The sequence below is a fragment of the Microchirus variegatus genome (assembly GCF_963457635.1).
Source record: "Microchirus variegatus genome assembly, chromosome: 1".
Taxonomy (NCBI): Eukaryota; Metazoa; Chordata; class Actinopteri; order Pleuronectiformes; family Soleidae; genus Microchirus; species Microchirus variegatus.
The window spans coordinates 6171286-6187877 of record NC_139802.1 but is presented as its reverse complement, the minus strand read 5'-3'; the positions used below and the strand labels follow the sequence as shown (position 1 = coordinate 6187877).

General features: G+C 42.7%; 1 protein-coding gene across 1 annotated transcript in view; it reads right to left on the bottom strand.

Annotated features, from left to right (window-relative positions):
* The window catches only part of nkd2b (NKD inhibitor of WNT signaling pathway 2b), a 28482-nt gene extending 14388 nt beyond the window's left edge, over positions 1 to 14094 (bottom strand). The window contains exons 1-3 of the mRNA XM_083888482.1: positions 13964 to 14094; positions 13814 to 13840; positions 13593 to 13684 (exon numbers count right to left, since the gene is read on the bottom strand). Of these exons, the coding sequence (XP_083744608.1) occupies positions 13593 to 13684; positions 13814 to 13840; positions 13964 to 13988 (144 nt within the window). The 5' untranslated portion in view covers positions 13989 to 14094. The remainder of the gene's footprint in view (positions 1 to 13592; positions 13685 to 13813; positions 13841 to 13963) is intronic.
* Between the last annotated feature and the right edge of the window lie 2498 nt (positions 14095 to 16592).

The window sequence follows — 16592 nt, the reverse complement described above, 5'->3', positions numbered from 1 at the left end:
GAGTCAAGAAGATGTTGCTGCAATAATTTTACTTTAAAGTGATGGTTCAGGGTTTTTTTTTTTGAGGTGAAGGGGTATGAAGTAAGAGGTACGGAACCGTGTGGCCCCTCTGCACTGAGAAACAGCCTCAAGACACTCATGAGGAAACATGAGGAAAAACTAAGGGCCAATTCCAATTCCTATCTTAACCCTCAAGCTCAACCCTGAATCTTAACTGGCCCTCAAAACCAAGTGTTGAGGGTTATTTTGACAATGCAGATACGTCTTCAGACTGTGGGGGGCAGAATAACGCGAAAGCTGCATCCAGTCTGTCAACTCCAAAAAAGAAGAAGAAGAACACATTTACGTCACCATTATTTATTACGATCCGTTTGTCAGTCAAGTTATTAGGTTGTCAGTTAGTTATAAGATGATACTCATATAAATACCACAACCACATATTCAGCTGTGAGTTACCACACACCACGGCTTATTGAAAAGTAAATGATATCAAACGATCGCGGCGGGTGCGGCCGACAAAAGATCGTAAAACAAAAATAAATGTTACGCAACAATGACGTCAGTAATCCATAAAATGGGTCTAAACTAAGATAATACAATGGTTTTCATAATTTTTATATCTCTATTAACAAAGAAAATACTTCATTTGTAGCGTACTCGTTTAGCTGCTTTCGACGCCATCTTTGTTATATGAAAACTGGGTCTGGGTAGCCCTTCCTCCCAAGGGTGGTCTCGGAAAATCTCAATATTGAGGGCGATACAGCCCTTAAACTTGCCCCTCAACTGATTTTTTCTGAGAATCGGGACAGCACTTGCACTAGCGGGAGCGCACATTTTTGAGATTGAGGGTTAAGCAAGGAATTGGAATTCACCCTAATTTAAGCCACTTAAGAAAAGACACCCGTCTATGACAGCTTATGCCTCTTAACTTCTACTTTAGACATCCTTTTCTAAGTGGAAAGTGAAGTTACCCCCAAAACCCATGGAGAAATCGGTGTTTTAAGCTCACTCGTGCATCCATGTCTCAAGCTTGTTTCCAGTCCAGTACAGTCAGAACTGAATACGGTATGTATCTGGACCTCATACAACCACATTTGTAACCACAAACCATCCTGGTTGGGAATCACTGGAATACACACACATGAATGGATGCTGTCAATGATGTTTTGGCAGCCCACTCACATCTATGGCACTCCTGCTGTTAAAGGGCCAATGGTGCGGTAGACGAGCTACTCGCTGGTTTCCCTGAAAATGTCCTCCAGCAGGATAAGAGTAGGTTCAGGCCCACTAGTTACAGCTCCCTTAGGGTAACTTAAAAAACAGAAGCGCAGATCCATACGACTGAGCGTGATAAGAGGAGCTTATACAGCCATGACCAATCAGCCAGTAATGTAGCATGAACACGTCCATCTGCGAGGCATATTGAGCAAACAAGGATGGACGGCTGTTGTACTGTACTATTATTGCCTGCTCTCTCCTCTAGGGTATTCAGGATCGCTGCTTAGTCAGAGCCAAAATACAGAGCAGGATACAACAGACAACCAAGGTAGACATCGCGAGCACACAGGCAGAGCCTCGAATAACTCATCTACTATGTGGCATAACTATTCTCCCTGACACTTGCCAAACCTCAAGTCCAATGGGACGCCACTCGTTTGCATAATTGGTACTGTTCCTCCTTACTATGAAATATTTAAGGCTTGAAGCCATCCTGCCAACATAGTTTGGGTTAAAAAATGGCTTTGCAGACTGTTGCACAGTTTGGCACAAACTATCTTCAATCTCAAATGCTGCATATTTAAAGTGGCTGCTGCTCTTTTATCTTCAATCTCTTTCCATTGTTACTGTAAGTGTCTCTGACTGTCCTGCGCTGCTCTGTCTCCTCCATCTGTTAGGGATCAACAGTCTCAAAGACCAATTATTGACACTGGAAGAACCGGCTTAATTCCAACCTGTGAAGTTCCTCACAGACCTGGAACTGGACAGGGGGGTCATCCCAGGGTCAACATCAAGTGTTTTCCTGAGTATTCCTAAAAATACACTCCTGCAGGGTATAGGAAACATAAGAGACTCCATGATCTTCAGATGATGAGAAGGAAGCATGAATATGTAACATGGACCACTGCCAAAGGGTCACATGTGAGACCCAACATCCCATCAAAAAGAGGGCAGAGTTAAAAGCTGATGATGGACAGATGAAAGCCAGTTACTGATGCATCAAAATCATGCAAAAAACTCATTCATATTTCTGATGAATAATTCTCAAAGAAAATCACCGGTCGTATTTTTTTTAAAAAGACGTGACAAATTACTTTTGAAATCATAGCTACAAGTCGGGAATTTTAAGGCTTCATGAAGAAAATCATGAACTCAGATTTCTATTTGTGATGCATCACAAATAAAGATACCGAGCATGCAGAGATTTTTCGAGTTCACAAGACCACAACATCTGCCCTTTTTGCCTTTTAGGCTGAAGCTGCCATGTGTGCACTTTAGAGACCTGACAGACTAGCTGTGTGTGTTTCTGAAGCACAGTTCCCCAGTGTGAAATTCTGGAACGTAATTCATCCATGGCACAAGCAGAGATCAAAAGGCTACGGTGCAGAGGGCAGCTCAGCGCTGCTCCACCTCCTCCCCCCCAGCTCCAGCTCTTTGTAGCAGGGCGCACAGAAAGCTGCTGCTTTCACAGCCATAATTACTGCAAACAGGGGATGTGAGGCCATGAAAGCCTCCGCACTTAAACATGGGCTGCATTAGCTTAGCTGCTTGTATATTCTTATCTTATCTCAGGTGTAGAGCTACAAGCCTGATGCAGTCGTGCTCTCTATCACACACAGGTCTGCAGGCAAGCCCACTTGAAAGCACTAAGTGTGACCACTTTAGCGTTTGATAAAAGTTGTTGAAGGCGGATTTATGCTTGAAAAAGCTGAGGGTGTTGATGTGCAATAACACTTTAAAAGCTATGAGATAATCAGGTGCAACCAGGATGGCGCAGTTCTCAAAGCTGAGCACATTAGTACTGGGGGTAAAAGTTCAGATATTCTGATACACTGGCATTCTTGAAGTGATAGGATCAGTCGGCCCCTATCAACACAAAGAAGTAGGAGCTGGTGACAGATAAAGTCATCGCGGCGCTACCATATTCCAGTATTGAGTTTTACGAGTTACATTTTACAATTCGGTCCGCTGTAAAAGCGACGAAACTGCACAAGTCGTTTTCGCAGAGATCGACATGAAATAAAATCCAGATTTAGAAGAGCGCGCCGTCTTTTTTTAAGCACCGTATATGAGCAGATGTGTCTCCAAAAGGTGTTCGGTTGAGGGGGGACAAGCATGGCAGAGAGAAGCTGCTGTTTATTGAAATAAGTCTTTAAGTAAACATGTTACATGGCACACACAGGGCCAGGTCAGCTTTTGAAGTGGACGAGCTCAGGGAAGAAATGGGTGGGGGGGAAGAAAAGAAGGCTGCCTTCAGAGGAAATGAGAACAGTGGCCTCTTTCAGCACCGTTTCATCCTCCTCCCCCCCCCCCCCTCTTTTTGTCACGTATAGAGTGAGCACAAAAGGCATTTGGGTACATAAACCAACACAGAATGTGAAAACCGCCGAGTTCCTTTTTGTACCTGAAACACACCAGAGGAGCCAGACTGAAACCCTTATTTCCTTATTAAGTCCCTCAGAAAAAAAAATTACCACCCAGGACAAAAATAAACCACTTCCTTTTAGACGGAGACCCGTTGAGGTTTCCTGATGACGGGAACAGGTCTGTGTAACAAAAGCAGGAGTTCGCAGCCATTCCCCATTGGAGAGGACTGAGATGTGCAATGAGGAGAGCTGAGCCTGCGCTCGTCTGCAGAGATCCAGATCCAAGCTTTGAAGCTGCTCGTGTGTTTCAACAGCTAACCACTTTCAGATGGGACTGTGGCGTTTTATGAGCTGAGTAATAGCGATACCTACACATGTGCAGGCTTTGGGGTCCCAAAGAGGGGAAGCTCGGCTCACAGCAGAGAGAGAACGACGCAGAGTTCCTCAAAGGTTCTGCACACGAGTGTGTGTGTGTTTTATAAATCTTGTGCCATGTAACGTTCTGTGCATGAAACTGCATGACAAGATGATGGATACTGGTTAAAATGCTGCTATGAATTCCACTTTTTTATTTTTTTTTGGCTTGAACATTAAATTAATTTAAAGATATCAAGGTACCCAGTGTAGACATGCCATGCTCAATGAGAAAGCCTTATTTATAAGTGGAACACTTAAAAAGAAGCAAAGATGTGGTCTAATACAGCTCAGCATCACACGAATGAGTAATGTGGGGTACCCTCCACTTTTTTCCTTCCTTTTAGCAAAATAGAAGGCAGGATTAATGGTGTGTGTGTGTGTGTGTTGTGTTCCTCCACTCAAACCTTACAGAGCGTCAGGTTCAGGAATGTAGAGTAAGGATGAAGTTTCGAAGCAGGGGTGACTCTGAAGGCCTTTTATACACAGAAAGCATATCATAGAGGATGCAACGCTGCATCACAACATGAAAAGCACTTGAATAATCTGACTAAAATGTTATACATATAGAGTATTTCTGTTTCTGGCACTGCTGCTCCCTTTGTGTTCCATATTTTCTCACACTAACACAAGGAGAAGTAGGGGGTATTCATGTCCAAGATTTATAGCTATCAGCATATTGTGCTGCAAGCAACTTCCCCGGAGCTTGCATTGTGAGACGTACAGTGAGTCGGCAAGCTGACCTTTGTGGAGACCATCTCAAATGTCCTCCGCTGAATTCATAGGATAACAAACTCATGTCCAAAAGAGGAATCCCTTGACTTCTTTAAACAAACAAGCAAACCCCCGAGGCTCCCCTTCTATCTGTAAATATTTACGGAAACAAAATATTGTAGAAAAACAGTTGTGCGGTGCCTTGTCTGATAGTGTTTGGAGTCTACCCTCAGTTCAAATTTAAAGGTGCATTATGTAATAAATCTAAAGCAACTGGACATAAAATCCTCCTAATATGTCACAGAGACTCAGGAATAATGTTCATATAACAAACTGAACTCACCAACAACAACAGTACAGACAAAATATTTGCATTAAAAAAAATATTTTGCAGACTGCAAATCATGTTTTGGCATGTGGCGCCACCTACGGCCGTCTACCAGTCATTGCAGTCAATAGAGTCTCAGCTGCCGAGCAACCACGGGTTGCCAGTTAGGTCAGAAAACGAAAACCTAAAAGACCTTTTGAATTTGAATGTAGTCACCGTTTTTGGCCACATTCTTACATATGGCACCTTTAATTAAAAACAATGCGATCAATTAGCAACGCCTATCATAACAGTGTGCAATGACACCGCCAACAACATGACTGAAAAAATAGAATATTCCCTTGGCTGCTCTGAGGCCTGCAGAATAGAGTCCACTCAGAGAAGAGCGAACACTTTCTAAGGGGGAACAGGGGTTTATGTGGAAACATACCTTACACACTAAAATGTAATAACCTTTGAGTCTCCCGGTGTTTTACTTGGCTGGAATAAAGTCAAGATCAAACACAGACTCGGATCCAGCAGCTTTTTGCCAAAAATGTCAGCGTTAAGCACTGGGCTCCAGCTTCAGGTATTTTCTTTCCCCTGGCGAGGAGCGAACGAAAAGACATAGACCAGGGTTAACCCTCAAAGAGGCTGCCCCCAAACAGCCACCAAGCCCACTAATCATCCAGAGGAAGTGAGGTCTCCGAGCTGTCGTCGGTGACCATGCACGTCTCGGTCGCACATAGTGTCAAGTGAAAGCCTGGGATGGGCTGCCTTCAGTGAAGCTCGCATTATTCACACAATACAGCATTTATGACGACGGAAAAAACCGGTCCTTTAAAGCTCGGCGGATCTCTGTGAAGCACACAAACAGATATCTCATAAATATCTTGAAAAGCAGTGACAGGAAGTGAGCGACTTCAAAGTGGCTGTCACGGAGCTGAGATATCTCTAAAGGCGACAGAGCTTCATTCCATACGTCTGCAGATAAAAAAAGAAAAAAGCTCTTATAATGAAGGAAGTGGAGTGACTGCCATTCATCTTGTCTAAAAATATTCTCCTCTGTACTGTGGGGAGACATTTTAATTATTGTGTACGACATTTATGTTGTTACATTGCAGAGTGGCACACGTCGAGTCGGGTTCAATTTCTTTGTCAAATGTCCCAGTCTTCTTTTGCTAGAGCCTCTCAGATGCAGCACTATCACACTGAATCTGCTCAAATAAAGAGTTGTGTTGTTCTTTTCATGTAGAGCAGGGGTCTCAAACTCAAATGACCTGGGGGCCAATGCACATCTATTGTGGTCAAGAGGGGGCCGGCCTAAGTGGGAAAAAAAGTAGGGAAAAAAAACAACTGTTCACAATATTGCATCATGATATCCCACGTATACTTGCAAAATTAATGTATTAATATCAAAAACAGACATTTATTTTAAATTACATAAATAATAGTGTGGACAACTGTAATTAAAATTCGTACCGGGAGCCGTTTCGGGGCCACTACCATTCGTGGCTCGGGCCCTAACAAGTGTATGTATTTATATTTGTAATTGAATGTTGTGTATGATACATTTAATGATGGGATAATTATGACTAAATGTCGTATTATTACTGTTATAAAAAACATTGCTAGCAAACATATATTATAATCTATCACCTCGCTGGAAGCTGTTCCTCAGCTACACACTGTGTTTAAAAGACGCTGAGATCGTGGGCCATGTTTTCATTATCAGATGATATTAAGTGGGGGGCCGCATGTAATTGATTGGGGGGGGGGGGCCTCATGAGGCGCCCGGGCCGCCAGTTTGAGAGCCCTGATTTAGAGCCACTGTTCATGTGAGTATATAGGCAAGATCACGTCTTCCTGTGTTCCCAGCCATCTCTATCCTCATATTTATTGTACTACAGCAACAGCAGTTATCAGTCTTCTCAAGTCTTCAACTTTCAGCAAGAAAAGAAATCAGATTGTGTGGAAAAACATTTTTTTTGTGAACAATAAAGTATGAGTATGGGTTTACCACAGGTGCTCAGCTCATATACCCAGGATTAACAGGTCTTCATTTGTGGCAAAAGCCTGCGAACCGATGTGTGATACGTCAGGAAACAAACGGTTGTGTCTTCTCCAGTCAAATTCCAATCCAATTTCTGCATAAAGCAGAAACTGGAAGCCGAACTGGAACTTAATTGAATTACTAACAAACCCAGATAATGGAATTGCGATACAGGGACATATAGCCTCCTATAGCATAGCAGAGTTAGACACGCTCCAGTCAACAAATCTTATATATACTGGGACAAGAAAGATGTTCAACTGAACGTCATGCTATAGCTCCACTTAAGTGTGCATGGAAACATTACTGTTTGATTCCTCCCGGTGGAAGCAAGAGCACCCCCCCCTCCCCCCTCCACTCTTTTCATAGCCAGGGCAAACTGCTTCAAAGTACCTCAGAATGTGAAAATATGCTCAGAAAAATAAACATTTGATGTGTCTGCAGTGTTCTGATGACTTTCTCCATTAGGTGCAGGCCACACAAACCACACGTCGCCTCTTTACTCGCTCAGTAACGCAGAGAGAGAGAGCGAGAGAGAGAGAGAGAGAGAGGGGGAACTCAACCTCTGACTCACAGGCGAAGCCATGCGGGCGATACACACTTCGACACCCCAACATGAAAGAATGGCTAAAACAAGCAACCGGCACTTGTGAGGTGAGCTGAGATCGACCAGGTGATGATGTTTACACATGCGCTAGACAAACTGCGACCAGAAGGAAAGTGGCGTGATTTGCATGTTTGACACTTGTTAGAAGTCCGTATGGAAGGAAAGGTGAGATCGGTGGTCAGCTCCTGGCACACACACAAAAAAAAAAAAATGAAGCGGACAAGGCGGATGAGGCTCTCCATTTACTGCCCTTCCCCCACTACCTTTAAAGCCCCTCAAATATCTCTCCATAGAAGAAAAAAAAACACACCCTTAAACCCACCACCACTGCCCGGCCCCCCCCCCCTCTCTTTTCCTATTCCCCGCCACCCTCTCTCACCCCCTTCCCACCACAGCCCCTCTCCCTGCTCCAGGATTTTGCTGTACAAACCAGGAACAGATGTCTGCCGGGGCCGTGCTGAAAGACCCCGCTGTTCTGGATGCCAGCCACATGCTTTTCATTCAGAGATGAAGGCTCACAGCTCGCCTTCTTGTGAAGCCAATTTAAAAAAAAAAAAAAAAAAAAAAAGAAGGGGTGGAAAAAAACAAACTCTCCAAATGCCTTTAAGTTCCTTCAAAAGCAGTACATACAGTATAAAAGTATGAGCACACCTTTTTGTCTCCTCTCCACCGCGTGTTTTTCTTTGGTAACGCCGCAGCAGGGACAGACCCTTCTGTTTTATTTATGCTTGTATGAGAGGCAGCAGTGAAGAAGTCACGAGATGTCGATGACGACAATATTCCTTGAAAAAAAAACAAAAAAAAAACCTCTCCAAGTACTCCAAGGCCTCAGGATGTGCACAATTATGAGCACTACGCATAGCACAAACGCTAAAAAAGAGAAAATCCGTTTGAAACTTGTGGCTGTCTGCTGAAAAATATCAAGTCATTTAGGGCAGCGGCCTTAAGATGACACAGATATCCCAGCGTCAGATCCAAATCAAATACTGCCAATTCAAAATGAACACGGTGACGATAGAAGATATACCCACATTGCCCAGTGGTGGAAGTGCCCAAAGAAAACATCCATTTTGAGCAGCATCGCCAAACGAGGACTTTTATAAAAGGGGAAACTCTTATTCACAAATTCCGAATGAATGTTAAAAAAACATTAGCGTACAATTAGTTTAGTGAGCTGCTTGGGAACAGCGCTCTTAAACCTAATTTATTATTGCGGGGTGAGTGCTATGTAACTCTCCATAAGTCAAAATAAATCTGCGTCTCGGAGCTGTTGGCACACTCACCACTCACAGACCGAGTCTGTGAGAAGTTCTGAGACAAAAGATGGTGCTGAAAGGCTGAATTAGGCTGTCATTATTTGGGCATCCAAGCATGTCTGCTTTTAAGCTCCAAAATGAAGCAGTGAAGTTGTGTGTGTGTGTGTGAGAGAGAGAGAGAGTCTGGACTGTTGATGTGTTGATGTTTCCAGAGGTGAAACACAGTGAACCTTCACGGAGCTCTTCCACTAATGAACAGGTTTGGATAAATACAGGGTTCTGCATTTTACATATTCAATAACGACAGACTTGAGCTCACTTTTTCTTTTTTTTTTGCGCCGACTGCACCTTGACCTGTCGCTTTGATCTTACTTGTAATATTTCTGCATTACACCAGGTGCTTGGACAGGTGTGACCCGTCTGGAACACCTGCGAAGATGAGTCAAAAAAACCTTGATGACTGAGCGCAATAATAAGCCAAGTCATCCCCGCTAAATGGTTCGCTCTCTTTGTCCCTCGCGCCACACTTTTAGGGAGGCTGTAAGGATCGCGCAATTGAGGGCAAGCTGCCAGCTGCAAAACTTCAATATCAATATTTAAACAAGACTTAACGTCCTTTGATCTGTTCTCGTGTCTCGCCAAAGCACAGGAAAGCATTCACAATGCGGTGGATTAAAACCAAAAGGAGATCCAGGCAGCACGATGTTGGGTACGGGCTCCGTTAAAGGCCACATTATACTTCTCCGACTGCGTAACCACAGAAACCCCTCGAGCCTTCATACTTCTCCGTCGTGGTGACGGATACGCACTGCAATTTCTCGCCCGAGCAGTAGGGGTCGCTACGCAAGGTTGTTGTGCTTTTGGCTACAGTGAGCAACGGCGTCCGAGAGAGAAAGACTGTTGTTGTTGAAACAGTGGCCGTTTCTCACTTTTCTGTGTCCCGGAACGCAGTTTTAAGATAATTTGAGGCGAGAAATTGGCCATTTAGAGTCTAAACATGTGTTGTGTGTGTTAAAGGTGCCATATGTAAGAATGTGGCCAAAAACGGTTACTACATTCAAATTAAAAATACCGAGGTCTTTTAGGTTTTGTTTCCTGACGTAACTGGCAACCCGTGGTTGCTCGGCAGCTGAGACTCTACTGACTGCAATGATTAGCAGACGGCGGTAGGTGGCGCCACATGCCAAAACATGATTTCAAAACAGTCTGCAAAATGTATTTTTTTAATGCAAATATTTTGGCTGTACTGTTGTTGGTGAGTTCAGTTTGTTATATGAACATTATTCTTGAGTCTCTGTGACATATTAGGAGGATTTTATGGCCAGTTGCTTTAGATTTATTACATAATGCACCTTTAAGATATGACATATTTATAGTCAGCTCCGCCTCTGTGGACGCTCGTTGCGCACTGTGACCGGCACAGAGCAGCGATACCTCGGCCTGTCCTGAGGACCAATCACAGCCCTTGCCGTCTCCGTTGTCCCTTGACGGAGTGACTGACACTTTCAAATATTTTGTGCAGTCGGAGACGACGCAGAGGCTCATCGACAGGCTCTCCGTCGACGCAGAGGGCTCTGCGTAACCTACGTAGAGCACTTTACGCAGGAGTATAAATTGGGCTTTAGTGCTTGTTTGTTGTTTTTTCTTCCCAGCTTTTCTCAGCCCATCCCCCAGGACAGGGCAGGGGGATAGAAGGGGTGAGGGTTCGGAGGCTCCACTGATATCAGAGCCCTTTTATAACTCACAGCTCAGTGCTTTGAAGTCACAGCCAGAAAGCTCAGGAATCCTACTCCCCCATTTGACAATGAGGAGGGGGGGGGGGGGGGGGGAGTGGTCACGGATAGTTTGTTTGGCCAATCTCTTTCTATATGAAATTATAGGTACATTTAAAACTGTCCCTGCAACTACTATCTTAAGCGGTAAAATGCATGTCTGTTGACAAGTGATATACTGGAATACAGGAGCAGAAAATAACAACAAAGTAACACAACATCCAAATGTACCATAATAATCTAATAATTTAATTTGTTAACGTGACAATGTAATCCATTCCAGGCGGGGGATTAATTAACAGTAAATGGGATCAAGCGGGAAAATGTTGTTCCTGGTTTACAGCAGAGATGGATCATATGTCCTTATGTTCGATGGGAAACTTTATGACATAAAACCATCCCCAGGGACATGTATCCTTATACTAATGTATGCAGGCTCATTTCAAACAGCGTGAATAGAGCTGTCACTGTATATAAAAGCAGACAGCCTCATATTGAATTTGCAGCACAATAGCGAACATATATATCATCATGGTATGGATTTCAATCACGCTTCGTACTTTCGCGGCATCTCATCCAGGGCTTAAACAAACCAATATTTTGATTCTACACAGCTCTGGATGCAGTTGAGTTTTTTTAAAGATTTAACTTCTGGTCTATAATGTCTACTGTAATCATGAAAAATATACATTACGCCTCAAGCAAAGCATTCAAATTCCGGACTTTTTGTCCAAACATCAGCCATAAACCCAGAGATAATACGTTTACATGTCACGTAAAAACTAGGAAAAAGTCATGTTACAGTAAAGGTAACGCAGGCAAAAAACACGTTTGCTGTGTTACAGAAGAAGCATTACAACACACTTATAGACCAATATGCAACAACAGATGTGAATCTCCACCTCCTGCTCAACCAATCCAGAGGAAGTCTGAAAGAAAGCAGAGTCAGACCCTGATAGAGCGTAGAGTAACCTCTACTGTAAACCAGCTCACGACTCTGTATAAATCAGGGCCGTGACTTTGATAGTAGTGAGGGTGGGACTCGCTTAACTAATAACTGCCAAGTTTAAGCTTGTGGTGGTTTTTCCCCCTCAGGGGAGTGTGAACTCCAGCTCCTCTGAAGCGGGGAAGAGTTCTCTTTTAATTTGCCACAAGTGGGCGGTTTTTACAGTCTTGGTATAATCCATCACTCTCCTACCATTGCAAAACCACCCACCTCACTGATAGCCCGGTACCTCTGTGTGAACTTCTCGCACTCTGAGATCTCAGGACTTTTCATGCCCCTCATGAAAATGACACGCTAATTGAAGTGATGTAATGTTATGCCGCTGAGAGCTGCCTATACTGCGGGCCGCGTTAAGAATGGGAGGCTTTGAGGAAAAAAGACACAGCCCCCCTGAGTCATGATGCCAGCAGCCACAAGAGCAAACTTCATACTCTTCAGTCTGAAACGACTACCTTTTCCATCCTGTCTATGTGTGTGTGTGTGTGTGTGCGCTGCTTGGCCAAGCCACTTCACACACGGGACTCATAGCTGTCATAAGCCATCCACCGAAAGCTGGCAGGAAGGGAATAACCACTGCAGCGTTGTGTCTGAAGCCAGACACGACAGACAGAAAGAACAGCAGAAGACAACTCAGCCAAAGACATCAACATCAACAGCATCTTCACACGCGCTTGTGAACGCAGCTCTCGCTTCCTCTTTAAGGAGCTCTCAGCTCGTCTTTCAGGGAGGGAGGGGAGGGGAGGGGGGGGAGAGGGATGTAACCACTTCAACCAGACAACTTTGAAGTGTCTGACATATTCATCCCATCAGCAAATACAACACACACACACACATATAGGTGTTTCAATGAGATCAGGTGATGGAGACACACTTGAGCGAGTGTGGAAAGGAATAAGAAGGAGGCAGCAACACCAAATAAGAAGCACTTTACCAGGTTTACAAGTTATCATTTTGTCAAAAAAAGTAAATCATCTTTACTGGAATAAATCATAAAAGTGACCATGTGTTCTTCCTGGTCTGTGATTAAAGGTGCCATATGTAAGAATGTGGTCAAAAAAACGGTTACTACATTAAAATTCAAAATACTGAGGTCTCTTAGGTTTGGTTTTCTGACGTAACTGGAAACCCGTGGTCGCTCGGCAGCTGAGACTCTACTGACTGCAATAATTGGTAGACGGCGGTAGGTGGCGCCACATGCCAAAACATGATTTCAAAACATAAACATGATTTGCAGTCTGCAAAAGCTTTTTTTAATGCAAATATTTTGGCTGTACTGTTGTTGTTGGTGAGTTCAGTTTGTTATATGAACATTATTCCTGAGTCTCTGTGACATATTAGGAGGATTTTACGGCCAATTGCTTTAGATTTATTACATAATGCACCTTTAAAGGTGCCATATGTAAGAATGTGGCCAAAAACGGTTACTACATTCAAATTCAAAACACCGAGGTCTTTTAGGTTACGTTTTCTGATGTAACTGGCAACCCGTGGTTGCTCGGCAGCTGAGACTCTACTGACTGCAATGATTGGTAGACGGCGGTAGGTGGCGCCACATGCCAAAACATGATTTGCAGTCTGCAAAAGAATTTTTTTTTTAATGCAAATATTTTGGCTGTACTGTTCAGTTTGTTATATGAACATTATTCCTGAGTCTCTGTGACATATTAGGAGGATTTTATGGCCAGTTGCTTTAGATTTATTACATAATGCACCTTCAAGATTAAAAAATCATACATTAGTCTCAAAATAAGCTTCCTATTTCTTACTTGTTGTCATATATATACATATATGTATATATATACATTATATATAGAGATATATTTAGATATAGATACATACATATAGATAAAAGATGCATGACGAAAGGCTGATGTTGTACCTGCATGTTCTTCAGCTTATGCTCAGTCCCGCTGTACCGCTCACACTCCTCCATCCCTCTGCGCAGGAAAGCGTTCACAACAAAACTGTCTCCTGGGGGAAAATGAAGAAAACAGCGGTGATCAGCAGGAAGTCCAAACATCTACAAAACTGTCATCATTTATTCAGTGAGCAGCATTCAGCAGCCACACATCTCACTGTGTGAAAGTGACCTGTCCTCACCTTCAGGGTTTTCTCTGCGCTTGCACGCTTCAGAAACACACAAAAAAAGGACAAACGTTACTTATACATATTATTATAATTTCTCAACAAAATAAATAACAAATTCATAAAACATGTATATATGAGTGTTTAGTTGAAGTCGCGTCTCACCGTGTTTGGACTGAAGTTTCCCCATTGTGAAGTCTCTCTTTCCCAGGATCGGTAAAGGTATAGTCCGAAATCCGACGCGGATGAAGCGGTCACAGATGCAACATGGTCACATTGTGTTTGTTTGCCACGAGAAAAAGTCCCGCTTCATCGTGAAAGCGCCTCCTCATTGACGCATCGCGCGCGTGTCTGTGCGGACACGTTAGTGTTTAAGTGTTCGAGGGGCTGAAATGGACAGAGACGATGGGCGCGCGCTCCCCGTGACTGTGTCCTCCTCACATCTACTACTGAATGTTGGAGCGTCTCGAGCTCAAACACACACACACACACACACACACACACACACACACACACCGCGACGAGCGTGTGTCAAGACACACAAAATACAACACGCACTTCCGGTTTGGGCTTTTTGAAAAAATAAAACACCCAAGATACTATTTTACACATGTTTATATAACATTGTCTTAAATAATCATTTTAAAACTCTAATTGTTATATTATGTTGTCTTGTTTTTTGCTAATTCTTATACAATAACTGGTTTACGTAAACATAACTTAATCTTATGTCTTATGTTTATTGATCCTGACTTTTCTAGTTAAAGAATATTTAAATCATATTTGCTCAATAACACTGAGTCTGATTCGTAAAGTCAAGCAAACACATGATTTTTTTTAAATTAAACGTAATATTAATGAAGGATTATTGTATTTTCACTCAGTAGTATATAGGCCAATTTATTATTTTTTGTATATTTAGTATTAAAACCTCTTTTTTAAGAATATTTAATGTACAGTATTGTTCTGTTTTTTCTTTCTGTTGATCAAATGCTTTTTTGTATGTGCTTTTATTTTGAAAAGCAGTTTCCATAGTTTTCCGGTTGTATTTAGGAGTTGGCAGCTTGTGTGCAGATGACTGTAAAACCACGCCCTCTGCCGGTGCAATTTTCCAACAAAAATGAACATCTAGCATACAAAATGTTAACTTAAATAGTTTTATGAATCATTTTAGTTTGAAAGCAGATTTGCAACCTTGGATTATTTCATTTAAACAGCCTAAAGATGTACAAATAATACATTAGTTGAGAAAAGTTAATTAAATCTACCTCCACAAAAGCCTGTGATTATTAAAGTGACATAAATCAGGACGCACTGTTTTGTATCGTTGACGAAGATATATTTCTGTCATGTATTGTGTGTGTGGGGATAAACACAGGTGCAATTAATGATAACAATACGTGACTGTTAATGTTCGCAGGCAAAAATACAGTCGTTTCTTTTTTTTTGTTTATGCTTTGCATCATGAAACAGCAGATGCCAAAGAGGAACCATTTGTTTGAGGGAGAACAAGCCGTATTTCAAACCACCATGCGGTGATCAAAAGCTCCGCAGCACTTTTATAGTTTGTTTCCTTTGGCAGGTTTGTTAGAACAGGCCCCGGCTGCAGGAACGCAGGCCAAGAGTTATGAATATTCATTTACTTGGGCAGCATCTCTGAAATCTGTGATAGTATGAAAACATGACTGTGATGTTAGTGTTTGGTAAACATCCCACTCCTGCAGACTGCATTCAGAACTAGAACAGATGTCGCTTTGATCTTTCGCATGTTATCGAGACATAAACTGTTATTATACGCCCCGGTTGCCAATTGCTCGCTCATTCAAGTCAACTCACCAAAGTGCTGCTGTCATGTCAGGAATTATGGCCCATCTTTATTCTTTATTACCTCGACAGAGGAGCTCTGCCTGAGAAAACAGGAGAGAAATATATTCTATGTGCTTTTGGAAGAACATCTTATTTTCTTTGAGAATGGAGGGCCTACTGTATCTCAAGTGTCCCAGACTCTCCGCCGCATACCTTGATGAATGTGGAGAGTAAGTAAAGGGCTCTTCCTGTCAATTTCGTCCAGCGTCACACAGAAAACACCCTCAGATCAAAGTCTCTATATGGCTGACAACACAAGCATTGCTCACTGATGGCAGCTTTATTAGAGCCACATTAATTCCATTCCTTTATGTAGCCCTGGTCTCTCTCTTCTTCTCTCTGCTTAAACGGATGACAAACATATGGTACGCAGAAATGTCTGAACTCAATCAGAAACAACCTCTCATGCAGTTTCTGACAGGATAGTTTAAACTGGGAACAGAGAGTTTGTCTTTCTGAAAAGGCAACGCTCATTTGGATAAAAGTCCTGGTTCTATCCTCAAAGGCTGTCACGCAGATGAAGAATTGAGAAGCTCTGACAGCTCGATTTTTGACGCACTTGAACAAAGCATGTGGATTTATTTACTGGCCAAATCCAGAGTCGACCGACGCTGTGCTACACTTTTAAAAACAATAATCGAAATCATTATCTCGAGGCTTATGTTGAACATTTTAGCCTCACATAAATGAGTGATAGTTTCCACGGTTTCTGTGTGCAGCTGTGTGAAGTTTCCTATTTCCTATAAGTGTGTGTGTGTGTGTGTGTTTAAATGTGTCCCCTCCCCATGTGAATCACCACTGGCACAGGCAGACGTATTCCAGTGCTTTCAGTCATGTACCTGAACAACAGTGTGGAGGATAAACATCAGGCTTTTGTTTTGTTTGGAGCTTTTTTCGGACATTTTCAAACAGCTTGAAACAATGATAA